Below are 20,456 nucleotides of genomic sequence, written 5' to 3'. Positions count from 1 at the left end.
GAAGGATAAGACACTCTCATTTTTTAGTGGAGAAGGGAGGGGTGGGTATGCAATACACTCATGAATGTCTCCAACATCTTTGGCCACTTCCTTATGTCCTTCTTGCTCATTCTTCCTCCTAGGACAGGGCCCTCATGCACATTCTGTGCAGGACACAACGGAACAGTGTAGTTGGGAGGGGCACACGCTGAGAGCCACACAGCTGCTTCAAATCCTGACTCTGCCACCATCAACTTGTGGGACTCTGGGCAAATTACTAACTCACTCTGTGCCTTGGCAAGTGGCGAGGACAACAGTACTTGCCACAAGGGTGGCTGTGAAGATGAAATAAAGCAATATACAGATGGCACCTGGTGTGCGGGAAGTGCAAGCAATATACAGATGGCACCTGGTGTGCGGGAAGTGCTAAGCCCAGTCAACACTGTGAATATGTAATGGAGAGAGAAGAAAAATAGAAATGTGTCCATTAGGGAAAGGAAGTAGATATCTAGTAACAGAACATATGTTACCATTTAAAAAATTGCGCTGGTTTTCTAAAATTTGGTTGATTTCATGGATCCATGTTTGCCGGACACTTGGACTGGATGAATGCAAAATGAAGGTCTCTACCACGTCACCCGTCCTTGATGTCAGAGCAAATTTACAGGGGTCATTTTCCACATTTTCCTCCAGGCAAAGGCAACTCACCTTGAAAAAAAATTCAAGCATTATTCACAATAACTAAGAGGTGGAAGCAACCCAAGTGTCCATCTACTGATGAAAGGATAAATAAAATGTGGTATCTGCACACAATGGAATATTATTCATCCTTAATCAGGAAGGAAATTCCAATACATGCTACAACATGGATGAACCCTGAGGACATTACGCTAAGTGAAATATGCCAGTCACAAAAATACAGATACTGTATGATTCTAAGGATGTGAGGTCCCTAGAATAATCAAATTCATAGAGACAAAAGGTAGAACAGGGGTTGCCAGGGGCTGTGGAGAGAGGGGACTGGGGAATTAATATTTAATGGGTACAGAGGTTCAGTTTTGTATGATGGAGAGTTCTGGAAATGAATGATGGTGATGGCTGCATAACAATGTCTAATACCACTGGGCTAGACATACATTTAAATATGATTAAGACAGTAAATTTTATGGTATGTGTATTTTACCACAATAAAAAAATCAAATCATATTTATCCCCAATTGGCCAAGTGCAAAGTGAAGTTTATCCAACATCAAAACTTAAACAATCACTTTTTGATAGAGCTTCCATTTTTACTTCCTCAGAAAACATTATTGTGAAGTCTTTCCATGTGTCTTTTAACTCAGGTACATGGGGATTATCAGGAGTTTAACTAATAGTTTGAACAATTAACTAGAAATGTGGGCCTGAGATTACCTGTTTCCAAAACCCCTCTATGATGACCCAGTGTTCATCCTTCACTCACGTTCCAGGGAATAAAATGACACCATTAAAAAATCCCATATTTCAATAAAACCTGTGTTATAAAAGTATATGTGATATTATGATTAAAACACATCCAATAACTTTATAGAAGCAGCAGAATATGTAAGAAAAAATGTATAGAGAATTCCTATGGTTCTGGAGTGATTTTCTGTCAAGAGACTTGTGAAAAGAATGGGTGGGAAGTTCAGGTGATGGATGTAGTTCAGATGATGGATGTAGTTCAGGTGGTGGATGTAGTTCTGGGGACTGATGGATGTAGTTCCAGTGATGGATGTAGTTCCGCTGATCGATGGATGTAGTTCAGGAGATGGATGCATATATATAGTTCAGGAGATGGATGCAGTCCGGATGATGATGCAGTTCAGCTGATGGATGTATAGTTCAGGTGATGAAAGTGCAGGTGTAGTGAAGCGCATGGAAGGTCTGTCTGACATGGCCTCAGAGTGAGGGGTGGCAAGGTGGTATGAGACGGAAGGGCCCACAGCCCAGCTTCATGCAGAGGCCTCTGAAGCCCTCCTAGGTAGTGGTGGGCAGGGGACCCCCTAGCTTAAGGGCTGTGCCCATGGACAGAGCCTCACCAGGCTCAGGTGCAGGGAGGCTGTTGGAGACAGACAACGGAAGCCTAAGGGGGACGCCAGATGGGATAGGGTGTAATGTCCTGCCTGTGTGCCAGGAGGCCTGCAGGGTGTGGAGGGTCTGAGAGGTTCCCTGTCCCTCACTGGGCTGGTGGCTTAGGGCAAAAAGAACTTGGAGGAGGGGGACACATGCATCTCCCAGGGATCTTCTGCTGGGACCTCAGTCTTTCCCCCGGCTTTCCTCTACCTCACCCTTGGTTTGTCTCCTTTACAGAACTCAGTGCCATTTGCAATTGTTTTCTTTGTCTGTTTATTTATCCCATCAGAGGGCAAGCGACACCAGGGCAGAGGGAGCATCCGTCTGGGCCAGTCCTAGAGCACTCATGCCTCACACTGACAGCTCAGTAACTCCTTGTTGAATGGAGGAACAGAAGATGACACTGAGTTAGCTATTTTCTCTGGCTACAGAGCAATACTCCAAATCTGTGCCCCCAATTTAAACAAGTTTTCCATGGTCATAGAGAAGGTGGTGCATGAACACCACAAGAGAAGGTCTTCTCGTCCTGGTGAAAATGAGTGGCTGCAGTCACACTGAGGAGTGCGCAAGACATCAGCCACTCAAGAACCCAGAAAGTAGAAAGAGGGATGGGGTGAATTAAAGGTTCTGAAATGGACTAGAAAATTCTCTAAATACTTAATAAACCAAGCATCAGTATGTGTCACCATCAAAAAGGAAAGCGTTTATCTGCGTGACAGGTACATGCACTGGTACTTGAGAAAACATACACAAAACACATTACCTTGATACTGTTCTTAAACAGGAATCCTGGCATGGAGAAGCCCTTTTTTTTATCAAGTGGTTCACTGAATATGACGATCTGCTCAAAGAGGAAAACGCGCCTCTCTTTACATCGAGGCAGAAGCCCTGCATCTTGGTCTGTGACCAAGAACGTGTCCTGCAAGAGCAGTTTACCCTGGGCAACAATTTTACCCTAAAACAAGAAAAAGGGGGCAAAGGAAGAGGAGAAAAAAACATTGCTTTCTAAGTTATCTGTAGTTCTCTTTTCTATACATTTCTTCCCACAGAATAATGTATTTTTTCTTCTATTAATTTATAGAGCTTAAAATTTTTTTCTTTTACTGTAATGAGTTCTTAGCCCCAAACAACAATTATCTAAGTAAAATTCTTGTCAACCTTTGTCTAAACCTCTGGCCTCAGTTACAATTAGAGACTAATGTTAGGATCTTAAAAATGTCTAATTCACGCTAGAACAGCTGTTCTCAAGGTGTGGTCTCTGGACCGGTGGCAACAGCATCACTCGGCAGGAACAAATCAGACGTGTGTAAGAATCTGTGTCTCAGGAGCCCTCCGGGCAATTCTATGCATGCTGAAGAGAACCCCAGCACTAGAACTTTAGACCCTAGCAACACAGTAGGCAAGAAAAGTAAAACCTCCCATCTCCTTACTCAACAGTCAAATTAAAAAAAGAGATCTGGTTCTGGATTCACCTTTAGGACACATAATAGGTAATATGTAATATGAGTAGTCTGGCAACCCATACAGAAGCATGCTGGACTAACAAGGAACACAGTAACCCTAAAGTCAAGCTCCCGGGTCCTACTGTATCCGTAGCTGCCACGGTTTTAAATACAGGGGAAAGCTCTTACAACAGTAGAGGGCCCAAGAGACAAAGCACAGTCCTGCTTGTTTCCGCCACGAGGTTTTGAGCAGAGAAAGGTCCCAAAAAAGCAAATCAAATGCATCAAAAAAAAAAAAAAAAAGTTGAAAGAAAGTATCAATCAGGTTGAAGTAAAGTGAGATAAAGCAGAAAACCAAGCAAAAATGATCAGCTTTCCACATGTGGAGAGACATAATCCAAGACAAAAGAAAGGGATGGAAGGCAGAGGACCCTTTTAAAGAGCAAGAGCCACATTACATCAAATCCTTGCAGCCGCCCCACGTTCATCATGTCGTTGCACCGCCTTGGTACTATGCACATGACTTCCACGGCTCTCTGCGGGCAAGAAGAGAGCACAGTGCAAGTTCAAGCTCCTCTAGGGAAGATCTGATGTACTAACCCAGTTCCTCTCCCTCCCACCCTCTGGTGTGCAGAGGGCAATCCAGACGTGCTAGAGAGACCCCCTCCCAGGGCCAGGCCTCCCTGCTTGGAGACACTCGGGATTAGGATAAGAGCCCGGCAGGGATTTGGGTGGGCATAGCCAGCGATGCAAGTACCTCTAATTCTGATGTATCCAGGCTGGCCTTCTTGGAATATTTGAGGAAGTCCTGGCAAGGGAAAAGGAGAGGAGGACATGATGATGGTGATGAGGGCAACAGCAGCTAATCTCTTTGATTGCTCACGCTGTGCCAGGCACTGGGTTCAGTGCTTTAGTTCCAGTTTCTCACGTTATTCTTCCAGTAACACAGTGAGAAGGTTTCCCCTTATGTGGGGTTCAAGCTGCGGTACAGAAAATCAGACCAGATCTAATGGTTCCTGTTTAATCTAAGACAAGCTCTTGTCCCTCTTTATGTCCAGGAACTGAGTTTCATACATGAAGGAACCTCCATACATTTAAGCAGTCATTTTTATCATGGAAAAATATGTGGCCCTGCCTTTAGTCGTGCTGAAGAACTTTTATCAATCAAGGGCTAGTCCTAAGCCAGTGGAGAGGAAGACAGAGGGATTAAACATTTACTTTTATCCAAGGCTCCAAGAAGCTTAGAAAATATTTAAGGCTGACAGAGCTGAAGAAAAATCCTTAGCATTCCGAGGTCTGTGGTGGCGAATAAAAGTTCACTTTTACTGGCATTTTGATTCAGAACTTGATGTAAGTAAAAAATGGAGAAAACAGTATAAGGTGTTTTATTACATTTTTAAGAATCTACCTTGAAACATTTAAAATCAGAAGCAACAAGATTGCTTCATATTTCTTATACAAATGACTTGCTCACCTTCCTTCTCACTTTGAGTCCTGTCCTCTCACCAAACTAACTCCTGACACTGCAGTTTGTACCTCCAATCTCCTCACCTTTAGTAACAGCTGATATTTCATAATTCTCTGCACTGGTTTGATCAACAAATCTGTGAGTTGCAATCTGTGGCCAAGGCGCTGCTTTAAATCCTGCGGTTTTAAAGGAGAAAAAAAGATCTAAAGTGATGTTCATTAAAGGGCACTTTTTTAGTCCTTGTAATCGTTAGAACAGCTTAACTACAACATCGTCAGTAAAAGTAGTAAGAAATAAAAGCCACTCTGCACTAAAACTAACTAGTGCAAAAATTTCCAAGTTTTATACTTTAACCTTTCTAAGCTGTTTTCCAAAGTACTCATTCAAGCTCAAGGGATTTTTTTCAATTGCTTTCTTTTATTCATACAAACATATATTTTTAGGCTAAAAGTTTAGATCAAGAATTATTCTGAATTTCTAATGAGGCTTAAGTTTAACACTGATAAAAACCTTTAACAACTGCTCCAGTCTTCTGAATGCCAGGTGGTACCACCATAGACTGAATTCATACCCATTTCTCTGATATTTACAGGAAAGAAATATAGGTTCAGAATTCTTATCACTTAGGCTAATTTTCTGAGAACTGCTTAGTCTCCTGGGAAACCAATAATACTTTAATTTTTAGAAATCAGTTGCAAGAAAAGATTCAGAAATACTTTGTTTCTGTCTTGGTCTTACCTCAAAAAAGGTATCAATGTATTCTGAGACAATGTGCTCAGACTTTGGTTTATTTTGACAATAAACTATGTACATGTGCAACCTTCTCTCCTAGGAATGAAAAAGGCAAACACATGGGTTAAAACAATCAGAAGTTCAATTAGAATATAACAGCACATGCATATTTCAGCACATTCATAAAGGGAATTCTCTTAAAACCAAGCTACTTTTCTAAATCTCTCGGGAGCACATTCTGGGTTCATGACATAGACCAGTCTTCTGTCTATGGCTCCAAAAACAGTCCTTCATTATTGTTCCCTCACATACACCAAACCCTTCATTCACTTTAGTACCAAATACAGCAAATACCAGAGGCAGCCAAAAGGATACACTTCTTAATATTAAAGGAAGAATTACTCCCATCCCTCCAAACTCTGGCCAGTCCTAGTAAGCCTGGCTGTTTTTAGTAGAGGAGGCAAAGCCCATTAATCTCAAATCCTGCCTTCCCTCAAATCCAGCAATCCTCCAAGTGGGTGGTGCGCAGACCCCTGGGGGGTCGCTGAGGCCTTTCAGTGGCTCCATTAGTTCAGAACTATTTTCAAAACAACACTAAGGTGTCATCCGCCTTTTCCATTGTGCTGACATCTGTAGTCATGTGCAAAACCAGTGGCGGGTGAAACTGCTGGCACCTCTGCACATGTTCCTCATTGCCACAGATTTGCAATAAAAAAATGCCAGTTTCATTTAAGAATGTCCTTGATAAATAAAAATTGTTCATTTTCTTAAAATTCAACCAATGAGTATATACTTTTTTAACATTCTTGTGACAAGATGGAAGTCCACATATTATTTCTGGTGAATATATTGTCTCGATTCGAGGAGACACAATTATGGGATCAAGTTGTAGGCTGACCTAAATGCTTTCTTTTTATGGACCACCATTTTTACTTGAAAGAATGATGGAAACAAACTGTAATTATTTATGCTTTGGTATCTGGTAGATGCTTTCTTGAACATGAATGAAATCAGCCTGTCGTTTTAAGGCAGACAACTGGCAGTATTTGTTAATGATGAAAATTCCAGCTTTCAAGCAAAAATTTAAAATCTTGGAAAACATGTATCTATCTGCCACTGTGAAACTGACAATATTTAAAAACTTTTCTGAAAAGATGGGTGGTGATGTTAAAAAGTCTGATTTTTGGATATTATGTAATGAAATGTGTCAATTTCTGGACGTCAGAGGTTGCCTAAGTGAACTGATGTCTTCCACTGACCGATGCATGAAGGCATAAGGCTGTGCATGGCTGAAAGAGCCTCGAAGTTCAAGACAGTTTAATGGATTTAATGTCACAGTGGGGGAGAAGTTCACCGGTAGGTTTTCAGAGTCCGTGTTGCAACTAACCTTTAAGAAGTTATCACTTGTCAAATTTTGGTATAGTATCTAAAAAAACTATCTAAAATTCTCTGAAAAGGCTATTAAAATACTTTGTCCCTTTCTAACTATACATATATGTGAGGATGGAATTTTTTTATTATACTTTAAACAAAAAACATATAACAATAGGTTGAATGTAAAAGCAGATACAAAAATCCAGCTGCCTTTGATCAAGTCAGACATTAACAACATACGCAAAAAATAAAAAAACTCCTGTCACTAACTTTTTAAAAAAAATGGTGGTTGTTTTTTCCTGGAAAAAAAAAGAAACCCAACTAAAAAACTTAAATGCTAATATATTTATTTTAGACATACACATATATTTGGGTATTATGTTAAACCCACTGTAAGTATATATACGTCTTCACCAAATACTTGTCCGCCCATAGATGTCCCCAAATGTTACTGCTTCAGGCTTGGCCCTGGTCCCCTCTGACCAACATGTACTGTTTTTAGCCAAATAGCCAGCTGGGGCCAAGTAACCAGGAAAGCAGATAACTGTCATGTAAAAAAAGAGATTTTAATTCTAATTCACTAACACTGTACAGTTTGATTTTACTCCTATGCACTCTGTAAAGTATGAGTTCTTCCTTAATCTGACACACCAATGACTAAAGATGACAACATCAAAACAGAACATAAACGATGCTATTGTACTTACGTGTTTAACGAAAAGGGATCCTAGTTTTTCCGGATCTTCAAGGCACTTCTCTAACTCTCCTAAAAAAAAGCTGATAGGAAAGGGAATATGAGAACCATCTCCAATTTGGCCTTCTAATTTTAGATTTGCATTTACATTTTCAAAATAGTTTGCTCTGACATGAGCAGTTGGGAAGTGAAAAGCATATGCTTAACAAATACTAACATACACAGAAAACATCTGATTAGGCTATAAAGCAAAAAGGGACACTCAGTTTTGGAAGATAAGGCAGGATGGGAGCATCCCTTGACTGGCAATCTTCCTTGCCTTTGGACAACGAGCATTTTTGTCTCATTTTGTTCAAGGACACAAGTGCTAATATCCTGGGGTGAATACAGAGTAAAAAATAAAATGGTTGAAAGCAATTGGTCATTTCTTATTTTCGAAAACTTGTCTTTATACCTCTGAGTTTCGTATTCATTCTATAATAATTTTTAGAGGCTCAAATTGGACAACAGACATAAAACACTAAATATGTTACCTGTGCCAGCTTTATGAAGTTTCCTCAAATATTATCAAAATCAACATCTAGGTTATAAACATTAGCTCCCTTTAAGATTAAAATTAGGTACAATTACGGTAACAAAATAGCAGTAGGGCAACTGCTCTTCATTTCTTCTGGGCTGCAATTGTCTTTAAGATGTATGTCTACCTTAATCACCACTTACATGTATTCGTATTTGGTATTTTATTAACCTGCAAACCACCAGGCCAATTAATGTTGTGTTAAGGGATTTCCTACCCTGCAGCTCTGCAGACACTGTGGCAGACAGCATTTATGGATGCAATTTCTCTGATTATCCCAGGAACACTGTGTCATTTTGTCCTTCCCTCCACAGCCTTAAAAACCAGCCTTGGGAATAGAACACTAAATAGTACAGATATCCCTTTTTGAATTGGTTTCACTATAAACTGGAGTACTGTTTCTAAAGTTGATCAAACATTTATCTGTGAATCCAACTAAATTAGACATTACAGGGGATATGAAAATAAAGAGTGTACCTGGGTTAAAAGGTTTTACATTCTATTAGGAAAAATAAGTACACAAATAATAAAACACTACTTGATAAATCCCATGGGAATTCCTCCTCCTATCCGTGTAGAATTTTATAGTAATAAAGAGCACATTCTCTCTGCTGTCTGCAGGGGGAGAGCGTGTCTGACTGGCACGTCCAGGCCTAATGGAGAAGTGAGCACTGAGCTGAGCTTTAGGGCAAGGGCAGGGCTCTGGAGGCGATAACAGCAGGCTCTGGGCAGAGGGAGCAGCAAGGCGCATCAGGACAGGAGAGCAGGAGGCCCGCCCCGGTAAGGGAGCAGACGGCAGACGGTGCAGCTGGAACACTCTACTGTAATACCAGTGGCTGCCAGAAGCAATCCTCAGATGATGAAAGGATTTCTAAAATTACAAGCGAGGTAGCCCAAAGGGTGGGCGTGTGGTGCCGAGGTGAGCTGCTGCAGCACCAGCCCCCACGTGGGTCCCCTCATCATTAGGATAGGTGTGGGCAAGGTACTGCGATTAAATTTGAATTTCATGGGCAATCGAGTCTACTTTTTCCACTAAAACTGAGTTGGACAAATGAATGTCTTCAAAATCCTTTAATAATAACTTGTATTTATTCTAAAGATGGCTGCAATTCTGATCAGAAACACTTATTGACGCTTACTATGTGTAGATGTTCTAAGTGCTTTTACAAGTGTTAACGCAGTCATCCTTCCCAGCAACCCCATGAGGTGGGTAATGTCATGATGCAGGTGGGTAGACGAGGAATGGGGGCACATAGGGGTGAGGCAAATGGCTCAAGGTCAGGACCAGCATGTGGAAGAGACTCTTCCCCGTGCACTGAAATGCTACTATAAAACTCCTCAGTACATCAATATTTCCTTTGCACCGGCTCCCTCCAGGAGGCTACACAAGTAATAAAAGGAAAAGAATAAATCTCCTCTACCGCGGGCCTGGCCTGGCGCGGCTGAGCACACGCTGAGGCTTTGCACACCACGCAGCACGACATGTGTTTACGTACTCTCTGTGCCAGTCATAAATCTGATGGATGTTGCCAAACACAATCTTGTCTTTTCCTTTCATGTCATCAGGAACTCCATCTTCTTTCATAAGTGCCATGTAGCCCTACAATTGAATGTTTAAAATTAAGTTTATTTCATGGAATGTGTTTGAGTCAAGTAATGGCTTATTGATTAACAGTCACAAAGGACAAAACAGACACACGTACTTTCTTGTAACCAATTCTTTATTTAAAAACAAACAAGAAACCCTATACGAAAAGTATGCTTAACTAGTATTTGAAACACACCATTATATTCATTGGCTGTCCTTTTCTCTCCCTGAACTGTTTAGCCTTCACAGATCAAAATTCTTTTAAGGAACTGAAGTTTAAATAAATGTAAATGGTTTCATTAAAATAAATAATCTTATCAGCTTGCAAATAGTAAATATTAATATTTGGTCAGAATCATATTTCCTCTGTTTTTAGCCTGTATCTCATATAAACAGAAAGACTTCCTTTTCTTTTTGGATTATTATTATTACTTTTGAGACAGGGTCTTGCTCTGTTGCCCAGCTGTAGCACAGTGGCATGATCATAGCTCACTGCAGCCTCCAACTCCTGGGCTCAAGGGATCCTCCCACTTCAGCCTCCTGCGTAGCTAGGACTATGTAAACTGTTAAATAAGGATTTAACAATGTTCTCCTTATACATTGATTTTTTGACAAAAGTTGATCAAGTATGTTACTAAAATGTGGTTTAAAACTCCTATTTAATTCAGCCTATACAAGAACCTTTTAAGTATTCAAGTTCCTTATTGTTAACAATGACTATAGACAAATCAAGTATGTTAAATCTTTTACGTTACCCAATTAACTGTAATAGCTGTGACTTTTAACAGGATATGCACCCAAAAAGTATTCTCCTATATATATTTGCAAAGCTGAAGGAATAAATGATGAAATTTACATTATAAAAATAGCTTTTTGATGAGTTGAGTTTATTAATATGATTGTGTCTTGAACTTACTGGCAGAGATTAGCCTAGAAACAGCTCTTGCTCCTGTACAAAAGGCAGTAGTTATCCTGTGGCTACACAGTGCCCAGCAATTTCTGGTAAGTGAAAATGGCGACATATTCTATGCAAAACTTTAAGTACATGACTTGGTATAGTCATAGGCCAAGCTCTGAACTTGGGTGGACTCAGGATGGAAGTGGATCCACAGCTGAGCTGTGCTGAATTCTTTCAACCAATATGTTTTCATTTCTGTGATACTCACTCTGTGAAAGAAAAGTGAGACTCCCGGTCTAACAAACAATTGGATATATTTGTTTAAAAACTTAATTGCAGCATTTACAACTGATACAGATGGTTAATTAGCTAATTTTTATTTTTCAGAAATATTTTGTCGGTTTTTTTTTTTTCCAAAAATGTTCGTAAAGCTTTTGAGAGGGAATCAGTGTTAAAATGTCTAAAACAATAGCTCTTTGGACAACCCTTAGGGCTAATGCTAGGTTATTAAACCTCTGAAAATACACACCTCAACCACATAGCCAAGGTCCCGTACATAGTCACGCTCTGTCTCCACTAATTCTTGCAAAACATAGCTGAAAAGAGAGAGAAAAAATAGTGTTTATAATCCAAACTCTGTTTTCTAAATGAATTCTTTTGCACCTTTGCTCCTGTCAGGATAGACTCCTTCTGGGACTGAACAGTAATATATCAAATTTGCACAACTGGGTCTTAAATTCTTGAGTGTCCCAAATCACTTACAGGTTTCAGTGGGTGACCCCTGAGAGCTCCGGAGGTCAAGAGACACTTAGGCACATGGGCATAGTGCAATCAGGGTGAATTCACCCTACGGGATTCTGATGGCATATACAGACAGGAAAGAGAAACTTAGACGTGACTTTTTTTTTTTTATAAAGCCATGACATTAAAGGAAGTAGCTTTAAAAAAAAAGATTAAGTCATTTAAGCTTTATTGGACATATAAGAACAATTTTTAACTCAGATGTTTAAAGCTTTGGATTTGATCACATCACTCGTGTTTTTGTTTGTAAGGTTTAGTAACTGTTTAAAGCCACTTAGATAATAATCACTTTATCGGTATAGCAAACAACCTCAACTGGCCTGAGAAGGTTCCTTTGTTGTTCATGCATTCATTTGACCAACCTCATGCTGGTGCCTTTTGCGAGGGAATCAGTGTTAATATGTGCCCAGCGCCTCAGCTGTGGGGACACAACACTGGATAAAACCAGGTCTCTGTCCTCATGCAGCTTACAGTTTATCCTATTCGCCAAAGGCAACTTTAAACCTTTTGTAACATTTTTCAGGACTCTTTTACCATGGGCTGCTTTACTAGAATTGAGAAACACTACCACTAAGGTATGTTCAAAATATATTCAAGTTTTGGGGACTGGTTCTAATTTTATGTTACCTTCTTTTTCTTTCACGACTATATATCCAATAAAAAGTATAGCAGTTCCTCACCGTAAGTGGCAGAAGGTATCTTTGTCTAGATCATTCTTATAAAGCATAACATAAGAATAAGACAAGAGAAATTGCAGTTGTGGCTTACTACACCCCTCTGAGGATCTGCGTCCTCTACACATATACGTACAATTACTCAACCAAAGACCCTGGAGCTCCCACTGCACTAATTCAGAGATGAATCCCAGTCACGATTCTGAAGGTGACAAAGACAGGAGGGAAGCCAGAGAACAATGAGAATGAGAATACTTCTGTCTTACTGCCTTCTCTTCAAGGAGCTGGATTTCCTTTCTTCCATCTCATCAATGGGTGAGGAGGAGGAGAGAAGGGAGTTGTCTGAGGGGTTGAAGGAAGGGCTGCTACTGTCTCCCTGGTCCACAAGGAGTGAGCTTGGTCGATCCTCCAGGGCCTAGAAGAGATTCAGATAATCGGTAGGATAAGAAATTCTCCAAAGTCAGAAGATGTGTTTGTAAGATTATAAAGTCTTTACGTTTGCGAAATTACATAGTATTTTCAATACAAAAAACTCTACTTTTAATAAAAAAAAAATGGAGTCAGAGGAGCTGGGTAAAAGAGGAAAGTTAGAATGAGGATGGTGAATTTATATATGTATCCTCTTCCTTGTTACCACATAATTAGAAATGATACACTTGCTTACATCAGAGCACTGTATTCATTTTTGGATATATCACGTATTTCAAATCTAACAATTTTCTTTTTGGTTATATTCCTGCCAAATGAAAGCGTGAGCAGTTCAGAAGTACGTGGGTCAGGCCAGTCCAGCCCCTGGACATGGCACCCACATTCCTCGTTGGTGGGCTATGTAGCAATATCAGCAATCTATAGTTTAAACAAATTTGGTTGCCCTTGATTATCCACGAAGCCTTGACTCATACTTAAACGCACACAGATTACCCAGCTAAAATTAATCTCCATCTCACAGCTTCCACTCTATCCCTTCTCCAGGAAGTAGTATTCATGCTGGTCTCAACTACTTCTCCAGAACTCTCCCTCCCCCACTGGACTTTGGCTTCTGCAGGCGATTGTTTTTTATTGTTGTATCCCCTGGAGAACCTCACACAAATTTTTGAAAGGGTTCAGTAAATCTATGAGTTGAATATTGATGACTTCTCTCCCTGGATGAATGCGACAATGATTAGCAGTTGCTTCCTGATTGGTACACATTAATTTTGTTGCTTTCTCTGGATTCACAAAGCCCCTAAGGAGTTATAGTTCTTTTAAAATTTCCAAACATCTAGCTGGATATATAGAAATGACTGAACTGGAAACATCTGATTAACTTATCTTTGGATAAATAGCATAATACAAAATGCAAGAACACTTAATACTTCACTTAACACCCAATACATATGATATTAATAAATTAAAATCTCTGATACTTTTCCTATTTTCTCCCCTTTACAGTAACAGACTGAATCTCACTTCATCACGAAGCAGTGCTTTGAGGACATAAAGTCTGTACACGCAATCTTGCTAAACAAAACCCACAGAACTGTACAAAAACACATCAATTGCTGCTCTTATTTTTGAGAAACAGGACATTTAGTTAAGGAGCACAGTCTGATCCATAAATTGCACTGCTTAGCTACTGACCTTTATTGGAAGCAAAGGTTCTACAGTCAAGCGGCAGAGCTTGATTCATGTTTGTCAGTTCAGGCATGTCTTTGACAGGAGCCCCAGGGGAGAGCAAGGAGCGAACACTGGGCCCTGTTGCCTGTCTGGACAGCTGAAACTTGTTAGACTGAATTCTGTTCACTTGAACAACAAGAAGACAGGAAGACAAGAAAGGCTCCAGGAGAGAGCAAAGAGGTGAAGCCATGGACTTCATCAGTGTCCCTGGGGACCTGTCTTCTGTAACCGGTGGAAGGTCTGTATGGACCTGAAACAAAGGAGTCTCAGGCCCCCTGGCTGCCTGTGTTCCGATCTCCCCGGCCCTGACCACGAGGGGCAACCTGAGAGGGTGCAGATGCCCTGATGGAGAGGCAGGCATGGTTCTATGTCCTTGTCACATTAATGACGCTCAGTTTCAGCTGAGTAAATTGAGAAAGTTTAATTCCTCAGAATTGAGAAAGGAGAATAAACCACTGCACTGTGGACCCTTAGTCATCCACGTTCATTTTCTTGGGGGAGATTTCCGAGGCTGACACGCCTTCAGAACTGGATTTGAATACCGAATTGTTTATCCATCAGAAGCTACATATTGATTTATTTGGTTGGGGAGGAGAGAAGAGAAGGTGTTCAATGGTTACGCAGTTATTTTAAACATTGTGCATTTTTCCTACACGTTGGCAATAGAGTAATAGTAGCCTATCACCCCAGTGACTGTTTCAACTTGACTTTGGGGTTCTTTTCTCTTCACTGATAAAAATATAAAAAGAGCTGGAAGGGACCACTCCTCCATTTGGAAGTCCACTCGAATTAATTACAAATCAATCAGAGACCACATAAAACAGAATACAACTTAAATACTTGCAGAATAATGACCAGCAGGTTGACAAAGCATTGCCTCATAGCATTCCCTGGGAAACCATTTCAATTATTAGACGAGAATGATTTTAATGATCATCTAAGTGACGTGTATAAATGGCTTTTTAAAAAATGTTTAAGGACGCTTGAAAACTCACTGGATACATTTTAAGTACCCTTTGTTTCAACCATTTAAACAACTTATTTCTTAAAGAGACACCAAGGATGTGGTTGTAATTCAGTTCGTATCGGTGTGACTCCAAATTCTTGACTACTGAAGAATTAGCTACCAAGTCCTAGCAACCTTCCTGTCTAACTTCAAAGCTCATTGTGTCTTTTCTAGAACACAGTGTGACTGCCCAGGGAGAAATTCTCAGCTATGGCAGGGTGACATACGTCAGTCTGAATAGTTTCTTTATATAATTCCCATTTGACCCAGTCAGCTAGCTTCATTAGAGGCTGTTTAGGGGTAGAAGAAATAGGAATGATATATCTGGTACCTAGTTAATACCCGAATGCAAAAAGATAAAAACACATAACTTGAAAGAAATACACTCTTTGATCTAGCAATTCCAATGCGGGGAATCCACCCTACAAATATGACCACAAATATGTAATGAACATGGATGTTTATAATAGTGAAAAACTGGGAACTTTAATATAGTAGGAATTTATTTAAATAAATTACAGTATAATCATGTTTCTGACCCTTAGTAGCTAGCCAAATTTTTAAATGTTCTGCATGCCTTAGTTTCCTCATCTGTAAAATGGGACAGTAGTGCATGCTTAGCTCATAAGGTTGTTGTGGGGGAGTATATTTAAATTAATATATGCTCACACTTAGAATAGCACCTGGATTAGATTAAGCTCTCAGTGGTATTACCATAGAATCCATATAATGGAATATTACAGCTATTAAAGGGGAAGAGGTAATATGTATGTACTGACATGAGAAGATTCTCAAGATATATTAAGTCTTAGAATCCTAAAAATTGAATAAATCCATTTTGAAAGAAAAAGCATGCACTCATGCACGTGTCGAGTATATACCTACACCAGCAAGGAAAATGTCTGGAGGGAAACATGCCCAGCTGTTCGCAGTGGTTACCACTGGAGACTGGATTGGTAGGAGAGGCTGAGGGCTTTTACTTTGGGGGGGGGGGTGGCTTTTAAAAGATGTTAAATACCTTTACAAGGTAGTAGAATTTGGTAGTATATTAGTTGTTACCATTAGTGGTTTCTTAGTGCTTTTTCCATTTCATAGTTAGGAAAACTAGAGAAATAGAAATTAATCAATTTGAATCAGAAGCAGTGTGTGCCTGTCTAACTTCAAAGAATCAACATTTACTTTTGGGCTCTGAGTCAATGAATCCACACTGATCAACCGGTAACAAAGAGGTCACTAAGAGAATAAAGCCCCTATATATTTATTAAGGCAAACCCTTTTCTCTTATATGTTGTAAATCCAAATGAAAGATCTCAGAGACAGCAAAAGAAAACTCTGAACCTATCTGTGGGTACTGCTGCCCCTGGGCACGTATTTAGACCGCAGTTGACACCACTTGCTATGGCTGCAGTCAATTACGTGTGCAGTAAGAGGCTTGCCCCTGGCTCCTGCAAGGGAACCTCTAAGGCCCCGGAATGTCTGCATACCTGGGGCTCTTAGGCCAAGACAGACAGTTTATGCTAACAGTGTGACAATACCTCCATCTCTGGAGGGGCAGGAGACTAAGGTCAGCCACACAGAGCAGTCAACCATGAGCATGTGACTGAGCCCCCAAAAGAAACTCCCAAGACCAAGGCTTCGGTGAGCTGTCAAAGTTGGCAACACTCTATCCAAACTGCCACACCAGCACTGCTGGCAGCAGTCAGTGCTTTTCTTCACCAGGAAGTCACTCTCCTGGCACTCTCCTGGCACTGCTCCGTGCAGGGGTTCCCTCGGCTGATTTTAACCTATGCCCTTGCATGGTGATAAACCACAACTGTGGGAATAATGGCTTCTCTGAGTTCTGTGAATCCTTCAAACAAATTCGTGAACCTGAGGGTGGTTGTGGGGACCCCCAAACTTGCTGTTGGTCAAAAGTGAGGGTGGCGTGGGGGACGCCCAACCTGTGCAATAAGCCACAGCCACATTCTGCAGCCCAGAGCAACCACAAATGAGGGCAAACCCATCTGCAAATAGCAAATCAGAGCAGCTTCCAAAGCTCAGCCTGTCTCTTGGAGGCCTTACCATCTTGCTTTTCACGAGTTCCTCAATCGCACTGACAAGCTCGGCAGCACTCGGTGTTTCGGAGCTGGTAGGGCGGACTAATAACCGGGAAGAGGCCTACAGAGGAAGTTAAGAAAAAAAGGAGGGGGGAGCGAAGGCCTTGCGTTAGTAACTGGACAGACAGTAAATTCCCCTGCAAGCTCGAGCTCTTTTTAAAAGTAATTCCAGACAAAAAGACCACAAGTTTGTCTTTGTTTGCATTTATTTAAAGTCATCCTTTTAAATTTACAATATTCTGACACGAAACATTAAATAAAACCTGTCTGGGATACATGTGGGAAGCAGACAATGTCTGTTTTTAATCCGCAGTCATGTAACATCGTAATGTTTTTCAGAGGTGACTGGGCCAGGGAATATTCTAACTGTAACTTTCACAACTGCTGGCGAGGCTCTAGGCTAAGGAGAAAAAATACAGAATCTGATCTACAGAAGAATGAGAGGCTTAAGGTCTAAGGAGTGAATCCTCGAATAATCAGGAAATAAAACAGGATACTAAAAATGGCTTTACTGTGTTTATGGGATTAAGAAAAGAAAGAAACGAGAAAGAGGCAAGGAGCAGGGTGCGGTGACCAGACAGGGGAGGAGGGGGACGAGCTCACCATTTTCTGTGCCATCCATTTCCCCATGATTAGTGCAGAGTACAGGAGAGCTGAGGCCTCACAACCTATCAGATGCCACTTATGGCTAGAATCGAGGGCGTAACAGGGTGGACAGTCAGGGAATCCAGGGGAGGGGCTACTAGACTGGAGTTTCAGTAATTAGCAAACACAAGGTGTTTGCAGATTACTTGCACTGTTAATTAATCGGGAACTAGAGGGGCATAATATGAACCTTGCTTCATATTAAGGACAGCAGAGATGCATGCGGCACACGGCTACTGTCCCAGCCATGCGTTTCTCACAGCAGACAGATACAGGTTTATACATTTACAACGAGGCTTTTACATGTGTGGGTCAAAATGTGCACTTTGCAAAACAAATGTTGGTTTGTTCTAATGAAATATGGAATATGGGGTGAAGAAAATAAAGAAAAAAATTCAAATGGAAAGGTAAGGAAACTGAGCCAAAACAGACACAGAACACAAATCAACATAATGCTGCAGTGAAAGTTTACAAAAAGAGAAAACAGAACAAAACAAAAAATTAGTCACAGGGTAATATACTGTCTGGGAACATCACTACAGATTTCTGTAAATGACGAACTGCTACTGATAATATCCAATGAGGTAACACGATAACCAGTAAATGATTCTAGCCAACAGGAATATAGTGCAATTCACTGTTCACATGGAGGAAAGTACTTCCTCACTAGGTGAGTAAGTCAATAAGGCCCAGCCCCCTCATTGTTTGGATAAGCAACCAGATTTAACAAATTTTAGTTTTCTGCTTTTAAAAAAGGTATGGCTTAGAGTATTATAAAATAGCTTGGGAAATGTCAGTGAAACCACACAGTCCCCGTGTCCTGGCTGTCACTCTGCGCACACAAGACTCCAGGACCCAAACCCAAGCTAAGTTCTGCAGCTCCGGCCACTGTTCCAAGACCACGGCACCTAACGTGCACGGGCTTCGTGTTGAAAATGGAGGAGGAAGCAGATTTCTACAAAGAAGGGGCTGTGAAGTGTCTGCCTTGGGTTAAGACTAACGCATGACGTGACTTGGCCTCACAGCTGCCAACCACGGGCTGTGGCAGATCCTGGGTCATAAAATGCAGGGTGATTAACCCAGCAAATGACTGCACTATTACTGACAAGGGAGGAAGGGCAGGAAAAAGGGAAAGGATGGAGAAAAATTGTTGAAAACACATCTGTTTTATTCAGAAAACTTAAGTTACTGACAAAAAAACCCAAAAAACAAAAGCCCAGTAATGACTTTGGAGCACGATTTTTAATACCTGACAGTTTTCAGGGGCACAATGGGCTAGTGCATGTGCAGCTATATTTATCAGGTTCCTTTTTGATATTTTATTTTTAAGGTTCTACAATTGGGATTTGCAAAATAAGTTTAGATTATGTAAGAATTCAAGGAAAAAAATTAACTTGGGTTAACACCTCTGCATATACCTGAAGAGGAGATTCATGGTTTCAACTGATTTCTGTACTTTGACAACTACGCACACACTGTAGTGTATTGATCCTACAAACTAATGCTTGCCATCCTGGAAACAGTAAGTGGACAGTGAAATCATCTCATCTTAAAACAGAATGTGGCAAAAACACCTCACAGAGAGAACAAGGTGGCCAACTGATCTTTCAGTGATGCGTTTAGGTAGACTTCTCTGACGGCTCTCAGGGACTCTAGCCAACACACTGGGAAACTTTAAAATTACTTTACAAGGAACCAATTACTAAAGCCTCATTAAAAATGCACTGACCCACACGTGCATGAGAAACTGCACGTGCTGACCTACTGCTCACTCTCAATGGCTTTGTTATGTACACTTTTGGGGTGCAACCAGGCTGACTCTGCCTGGAAAAGCACCACGTCGCCGGGGGCCCTTTTCCACACCTCTGAATATCCTGTCTCCTCACAGAAGGCTGGTGTGGAGCAGCTCCCGAGAGGGCCCTGCCCCTGTGCAGGGCAGTCATGGCACCCTTCCCCGGCCCCCGCCACGTCCAGCCTGGCCCATGTGCTCCCTACCTTGTCATCCTGCGAGTCCGGCTGGAGAAGGCTATGCTGCTGGATGGCCATGGGCGGGGGGAGGGGCACAGCGTCGGCCCCCTCCTCACCTTCCTCTTCTCCACAGCTCTGCATCCCCGAGGAGGAGGATTTGGAGAGGGTGCCGCTGCTGAGGCCTTCGTTCCGGCCTCTCTGGAAGCAAATCAACATTTGCTGGTTATATTCCAGGCCGCGACTCCCCAGGCCCACTCACAGGCACTGGGTCCTAACGGTCAACTGGAAAAGCACGGTGAGGACAGAGACAGACTGCAGGAATCAGGAAACGGCCCTTCTTGACCTGGATGGTAACATCTCACTCGCTTCCTGCAACCCAGCTGCCTTGCTCACTAACTTGGGCAAGGCATGGGCCACTGACTTTGTCATTTGAAGGGACTGTCAACATTATCCGTTAGGCTCTGAACACATCTCATTTTCAAGAAGCCAATAAGAAAGGGTCAAACATTTGAGCCACAACTCTCATGTGATTCAGCCTGCCAATTTCATTTTGGGTATGTTGCAATAGGAAAATTCACTGAAATAATAAGGGCATAAAAAAATATAACCCAAGATGCATTTTAAGAATCCAAATTACATATTCCTTCCCTCTGTTCTTGCTTTTAGAAAAAAATTGTTTTAGTTTTACTAAGGGGATACAGATTTATAAAGCAGATACATAAGTACATAATGACCCACATACTCCAGTGAGAAAGCTCATAGCC

The 20,456-nt window shown here is 41.2% G+C and overlaps 1 protein-coding gene across 4 annotated transcripts in view; it reads right to left on the bottom strand.

The window, feature by feature from the left end:
* The window catches only part of TRIO (trio Rho guanine nucleotide exchange factor), a 324,357-nt gene that overhangs the window by 24,210 nt on the left and 279,691 nt on the right, over positions 1-20,456 (bottom strand). For 3 of the 4 annotated variants that reach the window (XM_045566321.1, XM_045566322.1, XM_045566323.1), the window contains 12 exons: positions 19,720-19,890; positions 17,045-17,140; positions 12,588-12,736; positions 11,376-11,442; positions 9,857-9,960; positions 7,797-7,866; positions 5,722-5,811; positions 5,067-5,159; positions 4,273-4,323; positions 3,974-4,051; positions 2,837-3,028; positions 510-687 (listed from right to left, as the gene is read on the bottom strand). In XM_045566321.1, coding sequence (XP_045422277.1) covers positions 510-687; positions 2,837-3,028; positions 3,974-4,051; positions 4,273-4,323; positions 5,067-5,159; positions 5,722-5,811; positions 7,797-7,866; positions 9,857-9,960; positions 11,376-11,442; positions 12,588-12,736; positions 17,045-17,140; positions 19,720-19,890 — 1,339 coding nt within the window. The remainder of the gene's footprint in view (positions 1-509; positions 688-2,836; positions 3,029-3,973; positions 4,052-4,272; positions 4,324-5,066; positions 5,160-5,721; positions 5,812-7,796; positions 7,867-9,856; positions 9,961-11,375; positions 11,443-12,587; positions 12,737-17,044; positions 17,141-19,719; positions 19,891-20,456) is intronic. The other variant, XM_045566324.1, reaches the window with a different exon arrangement.

The sequence above is a fragment of the Lemur catta genome, chromosome 12 (assembly GCF_020740605.2).
Source record: "Lemur catta isolate mLemCat1 chromosome 12, mLemCat1.pri, whole genome shotgun sequence".
Classification (NCBI taxonomy): domain Eukaryota; kingdom Metazoa; phylum Chordata; class Mammalia; order Primates; family Lemuridae; genus Lemur; species Lemur catta.
This window is presented reverse-complemented; position numbering and strand designations above follow the sequence as displayed.